Source organism: Hippocampus guttulatus, chromosome 7, assembly GCF_054856545.1.
Source record: "Hippocampus guttulatus isolate MCC_2025c chromosome 7, RoL_Hgut_1.0, whole genome shotgun sequence".
NCBI lineage: Eukaryota > Metazoa > Chordata > Actinopteri > Syngnathiformes > Syngnathidae > Hippocampus > Hippocampus guttulatus.
In genome coordinates, this window is record NC_141267.1 from 22,212,876 (window position 1) to 22,224,760 (window position 11,885).

At 46.3% G+C, this 11,885-nt stretch overlaps 2 protein-coding genes across 6 annotated transcripts; both read left to right on the plus strand.

Moving 5' to 3' along the window:
- Positions 1-148: 148 nt before the first annotated feature.
- On the plus strand, positions 149-7,748 carry LOC147203101 (ankyrin repeat and MYND domain-containing protein 1-like). 5 transcript variants are annotated; one of them, XM_086114805.1, is made up of 18 exons: positions 876-1,252; positions 1,420-1,566; positions 1,630-1,824; positions 1,984-2,034; positions 2,254-2,495; positions 2,598-2,814; positions 2,931-3,089; positions 3,802-3,906; positions 4,036-4,214; positions 4,315-4,486; positions 4,609-4,749; positions 4,818-4,925; positions 5,098-5,205; positions 5,539-5,661; positions 5,921-6,022; positions 6,645-6,801; positions 6,869-6,911; positions 7,006-7,748. In XM_086114805.1, the coding sequence occupies exons 1-18, from the start codon at positions 1,058-1,060 to the stop codon at positions 7,181-7,183; spliced, it is 2,622 nt and encodes an 873-aa protein (XP_085970931.1). In that variant the 5' UTR covers positions 876-1,057; the 3' UTR covers positions 7,184-7,748. The 5 variants fall into 5 exon arrangements, with proteins under 5 accessions (XP_085970929.1, XP_085970926.1, XP_085970930.1 ...); XM_086114803.1 differs by lacking the exons at positions 4,315-4,486; positions 4,609-4,749 and having other exon boundaries at positions 149-1,020; positions 1,086-1,252; positions 4,092-4,214; XM_086114800.1 differs by lacking the exons at positions 4,315-4,486; positions 4,609-4,749 and having other exon boundaries at positions 149-1,020; positions 1,086-1,252; positions 2,254-2,514; positions 2,598-3,089; positions 4,092-4,214.
- A 12-nt stretch (positions 7,749-7,760) lies between these two features.
- LOC147203102 (E3 ubiquitin-protein ligase RNF14-like) lies at positions 7,761-11,849 on the plus strand. The gene is made up of 7 exons (XM_086114806.1): positions 7,761-8,775; positions 9,010-9,140; positions 9,214-9,810; positions 9,910-9,988; positions 10,249-10,461; positions 10,871-11,043; positions 11,166-11,849. Exons 1-7 carry the CDS (start codon positions 8,628-8,630, stop codon positions 11,292-11,294), a joined length of 1,470 nt encoding a protein of 489 aa, XP_085970932.1. The 5' UTR covers positions 7,761-8,627; the 3' UTR covers positions 11,295-11,849.
- The last annotated feature ends 36 nt before the right edge of the window (positions 11,850-11,885 follow it).

An 11,885-nucleotide genomic window follows, 5' to 3' on the forward strand; every position in this document is an offset into this window, starting at 1 on the left:
GTTTCCGAGTCTTATTTAAAGAGACCGATTTTTAAAACAGAGGTCATGACAAAAAAGAACCTGAGTGACCTCGCCATTGGACGAAGATTCACACAGACCCACTGTCATCTTGGACTAAGTAGTTCAAAAATATTCGTTCCGGAAAAAATGACACAAAAAATGTTCGAAATTGTTACAAAAGTCACATATTTGGCCTGACAAACAAAATAAGCACTAGATTTTTTATGCCATCGCAACACATATCATCACTAAATGATATATTTGATCAGGAAACCCATTGAGTTTATTGCCAATTAAGTTTTAAGCAATTACGTTGTGCAAATGTTCTGACTTGCCTCAAAAACATTCAGTAAAAAGGTTATACTCCTCAACTGTATTTATAGAGCATTCTATTGTGCTTGTAATATCTATATTTGACTGAAAAATGCAATCTTTGTGGACAAAGAGACAACAAAGTTGTGTTTATGAGCAGAAGGACGCAGTACTTTGTCTCCTAAATGCCACAGATTTGATCTACATTTTTAAAGCTCAACATATGCTCACAAACGGCTACACGAGACCTCTAAAATAAGATTATGTGCCGTTTTGTCGTGTTCTGTCGTATTGTCCAGTATCGATATTGAAAGACTGCAGCGCCTCCATGTGGAGATTTATCAAATCTAACACATCATCCAAAATGATCCTCGAGTACATGAAGAAAGCCGCCGTGCAAAATAAATATGCCATGACGCGGGGTTGCTGCGTCCACAACTCCGAGTACTAATTAAGTGTCTAATACCAGGTGTCGTGAAAGCGCTATGCAAATAAAGTTGTATTGTAATTTGCAAGAGGCTACGTAAATTGGTGGGGGCGCTGTGTGATGACGTAATGTGATGCGCTATCATTTTTCATCAGTGTCATGTGAACATTACATCATTCGTTCGCACATTATAAGAGGTTCTAATTACTGCCAGCACGTACGTCATTGTTCTCAAGTACAATATATTAGTAAAGCGAATGTTGGAATTAAAGTTTGCCCCGGTAAGTATGCGAACAAATCCCGTGGTGCTTCATTTAAATGTCAAACCGGCAATGTGTCGGGGCAGCCGGGAGGTCGTCACAACCGCCGGCAGGGAGTCCGAGCAGAAGCATAAGCGAGGAGAGACTACACGGATTTGGTGTTCAGGAGTTTCTCGACGGGTCAAAATATGAGGGAGAGTTTGTTGATGGCCTCAAACAAGGACAGGGAAGGTACACCTGGAGCAGTGGAGAGGTAAGGAGGAAATGAAATACTCCGGTTTCTCAAAGGCGCCCAAATTAAATTGGCTCTACAGTCAGTCACCTTCAAAGACCGCTATCGCGCTTTCTTGCCCTTTTGCAAAGTTGTTGATATCATATCTCCTACACAAAATGTTTCGCCAATGTTTCTGTTGTGTGCAGTTCTACGAAGGCTCTTTCTACAACGACTACAGGCATGGTGATGGAATGTACTCCTGGCCAAACGGCAACAAATTCGTCGGCAAATTCTACCTGAACTGGAGAGAAGGATACGGAAAACACATTTTCCCCGATGGAGCCATATTCATGGTAAGAATGACTTTAAAGCGATGGTAAAAGGAATGCCAAACAAAGTCCGGCGCTCTGTTTCAGGGTTTGTACCATGCTGACCAGAGGTTTGGTCCCGGTGTGATGAGCGAGCCAACCGGACGTCAGGATGTCGGCCTGTGGCATGGGAAGCATCTGATCCAACTGTGTAACTCTGTGCCAGGCAGCTTCAGCCTCAAAAACTTTACTGAATATGATTTCTTCTTGGAGCAAGATGCCACCTCCACTTCTCAAAGTCAGGTAAGTCATTACAGTCGTCGCAATAATTGACCAAAACACCTCTGCACATTCTTTCAATGGTCATAAAATAGATCCAGCGTTAATATTTTTATGAGAGTTACACAATGAAATCATGAGTTGAATACTTTGAAGTGTACATGTCCATTCTTTGCTCCTTAGGAGACTCCTCAAACGGTTCCCTCGGAAGGACTTGCCAGGACAGTTTCAGGGGTGAAGTATTTTGATGAATAACTATTCTAACAAATTAGTTTGGGTCGTGCAGTTAGGCATGACGATGCACAATAGAGACATTTCTGATTTTGCCTTCTGGGTCTCACGTGGACTTTGCGCTTTTAAAATGTTTCCAAAAAAAGATGTCCGTTCATAACAATTGCAGCCTTTCTGTGCATTTCGAGGTTCTGGCTTTGTAAATCGACGTTCTTGTTTTAGATAGACACAGATGACGAGTTGCTGCTCTATGATGACAACACCATCCTCCCCGCCGGCATTGAGAATTATTCCACCGATGCCGACCACCTACCGTTGCCCCCGCACGTCAGAAGAGACTTTGACCAACGTTTCTTTGGCCAGCTGTGGGAAGCCGATTCTCCCCCGTATGAGGGCTACAAACGAGACCCACTCGCCACTCTGCCCTTAACGGGCAAAATGTTGGCTCATATTCACAAGCACAGGTTGGGTCCAACTTCAAAGGTACAAAATTCACGCCGAGCGAAAGGTCCGGCACGAAAGCAGTCTTTTTTTTTTTTTTCTTTTTGTGTTTGTGTTTCTGTCAGGCGTCAGGGCGAAACATTGGATTGGGATATTGCAAAGGTTCTTTCATACCAAAGGGATGGTTTTGGTCCAAAAGGACCTTTGGAAATCGCCTCGGAGCTTCTGATCCACCAGGCTTCCATCGGAGAACGAGAGGCCGTTTTGCAGATTCTCTTGGCTGGCGTCGTTCACCCCGATGTCGCCGATTCACAGGGACACACCGCCTTGATTGCCGCCACAGTAAAACGTGTTCTCATCTCACACAATCCTCGCGCTCAGTTTGTGAGGTTCATTTCGTTTCTGCTTTGCTGCTCACCCGTTTGAAGGGTTTTGCCCCGTTTTGTTGTGATTCTCAGATCAACTGCCGTAATGATGTCATTCACCTGTTATTGGATATGGGGGCTGGTATTGACAAGCGCAATTTCGAGGGCATGTCGTCGTTGTCGGTGTGCCATGTCCTCTACTATCCTGTGCAGTGTCTGTACACGTATTCTGCCCCTCCGGCCCCGACGCAGGTAAGATTTGACTCGAGGAAGTGGATTTCGCCACTGTCGGCCAGAAACCTCCGCGATCCAAATTTGGTCAATTCCATATTCTTTCACAAATTTAAAAGATTAGTCCGTCCCCAAATTGAAAAGATCCTATCATTTAGTGCCATAATGTAAAATTACATTTTCAGTGGGGTTTTTTTTTTTAACTTAATAAAGAGCTTTGTGCAGTTTCTTGACCTACTCTTGCAGAACTTTTTTAGGGAAGGAACACATTTTGACCAACGTTGGCCAAAAAGAAAAACCCACCAGCACATAATCATCATTTGTAAAAACTGAAAACAAATTAAACATATGAGATCTTACTTAACAAAGATTAGAATGTGATCATGTCTATCAATTGTGTCTGGCTATGTGACTGTGTGTGTGTGTGTGTGTGTGTGTGTGTGTGCGCGCGCGCGCGCGCATTGGCGGCTCCCAGCACGACAATGTTTAAAACAAAAGAATAATTGTGAGCGGGGTGCCAAAAACGTTCACACGCATGAGGTTGCAGCCCAAAGACGACAGATGGTCCACATTCTTTTTCATCAGAGGAGTTTTATAGCCTTCCACACATGAATAATAAGAGACTAATTCCCGAAAGCTGTCATCAAAACGAACTGCTTTTTGGGAGCTTTCTAAAGATGCATTGATATTTTCTATACGCGCCACAATAACGTGGCGTCATAACTTTCCACAGGATATCGTAATGGAGCAACCCACTGTCGCGAAGTTGACCCCCGCGGACGATCACAACAGCACGAACCAGAGCAACTTGCCGCAGCTTTCAGAGGCCTCAGTTCAGGTGACGATTGCTCTCATTCTACGACCGCAATTCAAATGGAAGTGTGGCGCTGCACATTATGCAGATTCCGCGCCTTCCCCTTTTGAAAGAGTCGATTTCAGCTCTTGAAACTCTCTTCTATGTCTGCAGACGGACAGCGAACTGATCCCGGCGCAATCCTTTTCTTCTTCCTGCTCCATGTACAGCTACAAAATGGAAGTCTCGGAGGAGCTCCTGCAAGGCGCAGCCGAAGCCCTGAGTCGCACCGGCTTTCCTCAGCATTCCGACACTCAGGAGACGGTTCGCAAAATCGCAGCAAAAAAATACACGTGAGCCCGCCACGTTCGCATCCCCCCCCCCCCCCCCTACCCCCGCTCCATACAGGATTCTGCACCAAAGTCAATCCAATGTTTTTGCTGGTGTGACCAGGCACCGTTTTCGTTTATCCACACTCAATCTGCTGTTGGATCGCGGCGCGGACCCCAATAAATGCAAAGTCCCCTTGCCTGTCCTCTTTGTGGCCATTATGGCAGGAGACACTGAAACTGTCAGGAGACTTTTACTGAGTGGAGCTCAGACCGGGATTTCTCTCTCGCTCGAGGTATAGCATTGCCCGGATCGTCTCGACTTTGAATGTTCTGCATCGTTTCATGTCAAGGTTCATTGAGGAAAAACTTGAAACGGTCCTCCTGTCAGTGTAACACACGCAATCTGTGGTTGTAGAGGAAAGGCCTTTATCCGCTGCACGTGGCCGCGGCCTTGCCCGGTCCAGAAAGTCCCAAAATCATCGAACTGCTGCTGCACGCTTTATCGGACCCCGACGCGCGGGCATCCGACCAGAATGAGATCTATGAACTAGATAAGGCTTGTATGCTCCGCTCTGCCCGTATTTCGTTTGCTGCAATCGTGAACCGCTTCTGATTGTTTTGCAGGTTTCCATAACGATAAGAAAATCATGCAGGAGCCATCTGACGCCGACTCCCGAAGAAGGAGGCCGAACGGCTCTGCACATGATCTGCCAGAGAGAAACTGACCACTCTGTGAGGCACCGCAGATTTAGAATGCAAATATCGTAACATACGGAAGGGGGGGGGGGGGGGGGGTTCTAATCGGCGGCAGGAAAAGTGACGCCGCCCGGAAAACGTGCGGAGCGACCTCGATCGATGACGGAGCGGCAACGGACGATCAACTTGTGTGCTTGTTTTGATCCAGAATGCCAGCAAGGCGGTCGCGCTCTTGCTCTCCCACAGAGCCAGAACGGATCTCCTGTGGAGTGGACACTCGCCTCTCTCCTTAGCCATATCAAGCGGCAATGACATGGTAACTGCCTTGACACGCGCCCTCTAATAGGTGCTCGCAAATTCAACCTTTTTTTTTTTTTCAGGATAAAAAAAAAAAAAAGCGGGCTTTTATTTGGGGAGCAGATGATTTAGTTATGAATATTATTATTTACAACCGCCCCCCCCTTCAACAAACACTGATAAACATGCCAAATACCTTCTCCATGAAAAACGTGGCCGGGGGGGGGGGGGGGTCCTGCAAAAATCCCAAATATGAATAAACAAAGGGGGAAAAATGTCATGCATGCAGGAATAAATGAAATGATTGATTCATCTGAACCTCTTACCCACCCCCACCCTCACCCCCATGTAGGCAGTGGATGTGCTGCTAAAAGGCGGCGCAGATCCCAACATTCCGCTGGGTCTTGGAGTGGGCAATGCCCTTTGTGCCCTCAGTAACTTCAGCTACGACTTGGATAACAAAAGAGTCAAACTGGTACAGCATTTCTTGACCTGCGCACTGATTTCCATTTCCCCCAAGAAAGTAAATAACACAATTCACGTTGAATTGTTGACTGCAGTTTTTACTCCGTCCTGATTTTGCGACATTGGAGTGATGTTTTATAATCCTTATTCCAACCCCTCCGAAAAAAAAAAAAAAGACATTTAAGATACAGCCAGTGTACAAAAAATGAGCAGACTTCTTTGTTTTGCTTGAAAATGTGCATGACTTCTTTTTTTTATGTGCGACGCAGCTGGACATGTTGATCAAGGCTGGCGCCGACATGTTGATGCCAGTTCACATCGGTGACCTGAAAGGGACCGCTGTTGATTATGCGCACTTCTCGTTCAACCTTGTAAGACGGCATTCGAAACACTTACGGGAAATGAGTGACGTGCTCGGTGGTCGTCTTATAGGAGTGCTCTGTCGGGTCAATATTTGTCCGACCCTTGGACACACTTCCTCATCAAAAGCACTTTTTGAAGTCTGCCTCGAAAATTAATTTTCAATCATGCCTAACAGCCACCTTTCTCAGTCACGGCCTTCTAATGTACTCGAATTGAATTGCACGGAATCGATTAGCGGAGGAAAAAAAGGCTGACGTCACCCGAAGCCTTCGCTCTGGCTTTGTTTATTCAATCTGAGTGGTTCACATCGGTTTAAAAAAAAAAAAGAAGAAAAAAAAGGAGATACAGTATTTCAATTGTGTCTCTTTTGTATTTGTATTCAGCAATTCTGAGTCTGAAGGCCGTGCGAAATTTATGTTGAAATGGCAACACAAATCTGATAGGTCATGCAATGAAGACAAAAGACTGTTGGAAATATATTCTGACCAATTCATGTCAGTTTGAAATGGACGGCAGTGCTTTTGAGCAGGTTTTTGGGCCCTCGGTGCGTGCTGCTGCCCGTAGATCAGAATTTGGAGGTTTACATTTTGCTGTAATATTTTATAACTTGTGTGTAATGCTGCCATGTAGGACTCGCGTATCGCCAACACCCCCTTCAACACGCTCAACATGGCGGAGAGAGAAACGTTCAAATCACGGCGTCACCTCCTCGGCCTCATGGGAGATCTGCTTCGCTTCAAGGCTGTCAAGAGACAGAAAGAGTGGGAAAAGCAGCTTTTGCAGAATCGTAAGTGATTAAGATTTTGTTGTGTAATGTTGAGTCTTGGTGATTCAAGAGCTGACTTGCCCCCTAGGTGAAGACGCGAGTTCTTCTGGCCCAACCCCCCCCGTAGCAAGGTAGCACACACAGCCACTCTTTATGAACTCTCCCCTTCCTTGAAGCTATCATGAGAAACGTCTCTTAACTTTAAATCTTTTTTTTTTTTTCCAGGAAACAACTTCGCTTCTGCTACCATTGTGGCCTGTCTGCAGCTGTGACGCTGTCCGAGTGTACTCGCTGCCACAAGGTTCTTTACTGCTCAACGCATTGTAAACTAAAAGCATGGAACAAGGGACACAAGCAAGAGTGTGTCCGGGATTGTCATCGACATCATCCGGTTCCCCGTTAAAATGGAGGAGAGACTGTCGGCTCCAGCCCGATGTGCCGGTACTATCCATGACTTGGGTTCAAATTGCTTGTCAAATATGATCGTCCTACAACGTTCAGAACTTTTTTTTTTTTTTTGCCAAACTACCTCAAAAACCTACTGTAGGTCTAAGTGATGAACTTGGTCAACTTGAAGCTTCCAAAACTCTGCTTCCTCTTATATGAAATGTTTTTTAATGGCATATTAGGGACGTGTTTCTTCCAAACTGCAGTGTACTTAGTATATCTCCCGGGGGCTTCCCGTGACTACCAAATCCACCATCGACCTGTGAACTGGAGGCCCGTTCTCAACATCCTCACTGTGCCAACATTCACTTTATTACCCAAGCTATATTTTCACCCCAAATAATAAAAGCTGTCATTAAAGTAAGATTCAGTGTGGGATTCTACAGTACCCACTTATTGCATTCTATCTGCCATGTGGTGAGTCATGTGATTAGCAAGCTTGCCTTATCGCAGATGTTGTGGGACTCTAGTCAGGTTAAGTGCATGCTACAACCACATGAAATAGCATACAGTGAATGGGGGGGGGGGGGGGGCGCAAGGCCGCTCCAGGAGTGGACACTTCCAGCTTTTGGGTGAGGAACAAAATATTTTAAAAAAACAACAACAGTTGGTTTAGTAAAAGAAAATTCTAAAACGAGGAAAGGGGCAAAGGCATCACTGGGACTATTTGCCTATAAAATAAAATATAACAGCCTCCACAATATGAGCATCTATTACAAATACTTGATTGTTTCACCTCAACTGCCAAGGGCTATGGGGGAAAGCAGCAGCAGGAGATAGAAAACGTGGTCGCAGGTGAGGTGGTTTGGCCCTGGTTCCTTTGCTGTGAGGCAATGGAGGAGAAGAAGTCAGTGCGAGGCCAGAGAGGTCAACACCGAGCTCCGTAGGAGAGAGGAGAGGGTCATCGGCAACTCCAGTAGTTCATCTTATTTATTTCTTCTTCCCATTTTGTTAATCTTTTTACGTATTTGTTTTTTCTTCTTTCTGCCTACATTCTTGCTGCTGGAGGCTGTAAATTTCCCCAGTGTGGGACAAATAAAGGATATCTTATCTTATCTGCGTGATGGGAGCGGAGTCACAGAGAGCTCAATGGAGGCAGGACTCCCTGTTAGATTATCAATCCTTACCTTCACTTCTTTCTATTCAAAAAAAAAAAAAATGCACCACAAAAACGAATTGGAACGATACCTGCACCATATGAGTTTGATTTGCTGCCTGAAGCGTCATGAACGGAGCGCAGCGGGCGCCGCTCGTACAGTTGCTGCGTGTTTCTGTTTGTTACATCATCCTCCCAGATGAGTCAGCGGCGGCACGGACAACAAGACGAGCAGGAAGCCGCACGTGGAAAAACAAACCGCAGGACCAGCGCAAAGACGCCGTCCGTCATTTGAACGGCGGGAATGGACACGGAGGAGCAAGGAAATGAACTGCTGGCCTTGCAAAGTATCTTCAGCTCAGAGGAGTTCGCTCGCCATGAATCGAAGTCCTCCGGAGAACTCCGAGTTTCGGTGGAGCTGCCCTCGGGATACGCGGTGACACTCGCTGAAGGTAAAGCACCTTTTCAGTGGATGATGACGTCGATATCATCGCACTGCAGAAAAACGAGCCCTTCCTCGAGTTACTTCGAATAAAAACAATCAAGTGTTAGAAGTTAAGGCGAAATGACATCCAGTGGAACGGGTTTTGTAAAAGTTGTAAAGCAATAACCTTTTTTTGTGAGGCACGTGTCGCGAATCGAGTCAACAACGCTTTCTAAGTTGTGACCTATTTGCTTTTCCAAAGATGACGCGTTGAAGCAATGCAAGATATCATTCCTTCCGCCTCTGCGTCTCAACTTTGGACTCCCGGAGGATTACCCCTCTCGCTCTGCGCCTTCCTTCAGTCTATCTTGTAACTGGCTGACTCACAACCAGGTAACGCACGTCAACCTTAGACGCCATCTGTTGACACGGATCACAATTTGCCTTTTCCATTGCGTCCGTGCAGCTCGCGGCTCTGGGAGCTCACCTCGGCGATCTCTACCGAGCCACCGCAGGTGATGTGGTGCTCTTCTCCTGGGTACAGTTCCTGAGAGAGGATACTCTGGCATTCCTGAACCTCAATTCTGCGCTGGTGCTGCCCAATGTGCCCAGCACCCCATACAACAGCCAAGAATCAATCCATGCTGCACTCCCAGGACCCAAAAGCAGTCCAACCGCGCTGACTTCAGGAGCCGAAAATGTCCCAACTTTTTTCCTTGATGATGAAAAACGTGTCAAAGGAGCTGGAGACGACGCGCCAGAAACCTACGTGGAACGCGGACCCTTCTCCGGTCTCTCCTTGAGTCCAGCGCAAAGTCTCCTCTCTGAGATATTGACCCACGATGCGGCCCGGGGACAGAAAGTTTTTCAAAGCACAGTTTACGACTGCGCTGTGTGTTTCATGAGCTACCTGGGTTCAGAATGTGTACGGATACAGGAGTGCGGTCACGTCTTCTGCCAGGCTTGTCTCGCAGAGTTTTGCAAGCTGCAGATAATAGAGGGGAATGTCCTTGCCGTCACCTGTGCCGAGGCGGGCTGCGCGGCCTTCCCCACGCAAGCGCAAGTAAAGCACAACTGCAACTGCTCGTTGGACTCATCGTTGGCCGTGGATATTTTGTCTGTTTCCTGCCATCTTTGACTCTGTTGTGTTTTGATCTGGAAGGTGGAGAGTCTGGTAGGAGAGCAACTGTTCAGACGCTACGATCGGCTGCTGTTGCAGTACTCCCTGGACTGTATGCCAGGTAATGGACAGCATGTGTGCGCAATTCATAAGTGTAAACTCTCCCATAGGTATATATTTACACACGTACAGTCAAGCTCAAACGTATTCAGACCTTTAAAAAAAAAAAAAAAAAAGCACTGAACTTGTTCACCGCCAGCCCAGTTAAAATGGATCTTCGTGGACGTTGATCGCAGTCAATGGCAGCGAATGAGTTTTTTAAAAGCAATACATGATGTACCCTGTACTTGATGATGTACTGTATCCTCCGATTCCCTCCAGATGTGATGTACTGTCCACGGCCCTCCTGCGCATCGCCTGTCGTTCGGGAGGAGGCCAGCGGCGTGGCGCTCTGCTCCGTCTGTGGCTTCGCCTTTTGCGTTACCTGCAAAAAGACTTACCACGGAACAGACGACTGCAGGCCGAAGAGGCTGCTGAAGAGCCTGGAAAAAGAAGACTCGCAGCAAGGCAACGCAGAGCTGCCCCAGTCCGTTGGTAGGTTTACCGTATGTGCTCGTGGCATTTTTTAAAAAGTTTTTTTACAAAGGGCCTGTGTCACTATTTTTCTTTTTCTTTTTTAACCCGATGGCCCAAGTGCTTCCGAGTGTTTTTCACTCCCGCTATCGAAACAATGACTCTGCCGGAATGAAAACGATTTGCGACAAGTAAAACAATTTGCAGACATGTTTGCAACCTTTCACAAACCCTTGATGAACCCCCCTTCCCCCCCCCCCCCCAAAAAAAAAATCGCTACGTTGGCGAGCATTCGCCGGCCCAGTAGGATACAGAATTCTTTCTAATTTTAGAAGAATGAGCACTCAAACCATCAACCGTGTATGTGATCACAACATCCGTTCGCACTTCATGATTTCAATGTTGCCCTGTGTGTGTGTGTGTGTTTCAGAGGGGATGAAGGCTCTCTGGGACGACTACGCTAGTGGGAGTAAGCAAAGGCGCCGCCTGCTGGTGAGCAGGTATGGTCAAAAGGGGCTGTTCCAAAGTCTCGAGGACTGCCTGAGCCAGGGTTGGATTGTGTCCAATAGCAAGAACTGTCCACGCTGCTTCTGCAGGATCGAGGTATGTTGACTTCTTACCCTGCTGATGTCTTGTGAGTGTGCATTTTATAGGGGGGTGGGGGGGGGATTTCAAACATATGTATATTTTTTGGGGTGCAATTGCTCACTTTTTTTGTGTTGCAGAAAAACTTCGGGTGCAACATGATGACATGCTCGCAGTGCAGACAAGTGTTCTGCTGGGTCTGCCTGGCTGTGCTTTCCTATGGGAATTCATTGCAACACTTTCAGGACAGTTCGTGTTCTCACTACTAGGATATGCGATGACCACCAAGCCTCAAGATGGAACACAACTTTGTGGGTTTTCTCCGGGTACTCCAGTTTCCTCCTGCATTCCAAAAACATGCACGGTCGGTTGACTGAACGGTCATAGTCATAGTTGACTGTTTTTCACTCTTTGTTGTTTATGTAAATGCTGTTCTTAGGAATTTTATATTTTGGAATAATTGGGGGCCAACATTTTCTTCAATTCAGATGCCCAAATATTGCCCCCAACAATTACAGATGTCGGAATGGATAAAAAAAAAAAAAAGTGGCAGAATGAAGGCCTGAATGCACATAAATCAAATCGCATGTGAGGTGAAAGACCAACTAGTAATCAAAAATGGGAATACATTTTTTTTTTAAAGTTCTTTTTGAGAACCGATTTCCCTCCCAGTGATTGATTCCTGGGAATCGTTTGTTTGCGAGCCTGTCAATTCCATGAATTGGTTCCTCTCATTGCAATTGACTGCCCTTGGTTGTGCACGTTCACAAGACCGAGAAGGTGCAGATGTAAAAATTACAGCCCGATTGGTATGGATTTTTTTTTAAGCCCGATTCGGATTCTAGCATTTGGCAAAATAA

Coding starts and splice junctions, on each gene's coding strand:
- LOC147203101 (XM_086114805.1), top strand. CDS start 1,058: ATGTCAAACCGGCAATGTGTCGGGGCAGCCGGGAGGTCGTCACAACCG. Junction 2,035..2,253: donor TTGCCAGGACAGTTTCAGGG/GTGAAGTATTTT, acceptor TTCTTGTTTTAG/ATAGACACAGATGACGAGTT. Junction 6,023..6,644: donor CGCACTTCTCGTTCAACCTT/GTAAGACGGCAT, acceptor GCTGCCATGTAG/GACTCGCGTATCGCCAACAC.
- LOC147203102 (XM_086114806.1), top strand. CDS start 8,628: ATGGACACGGAGGAGCAAGGAAATGAACTGCTGGCCTTGCAAAGTATC. Junction 9,141..9,213: donor ACTGGCTGACTCACAACCAG/GTAACGCACGTC, acceptor GCGTCCGTGCAG/CTCGCGGCTCTGGGAGCTCA. Junction 11,044..11,165: donor GCTGCTTCTGCAGGATCGAG/GTATGTTGACTT, acceptor TTTGTGTTGCAG/AAAAACTTCGGGTGCAACAT.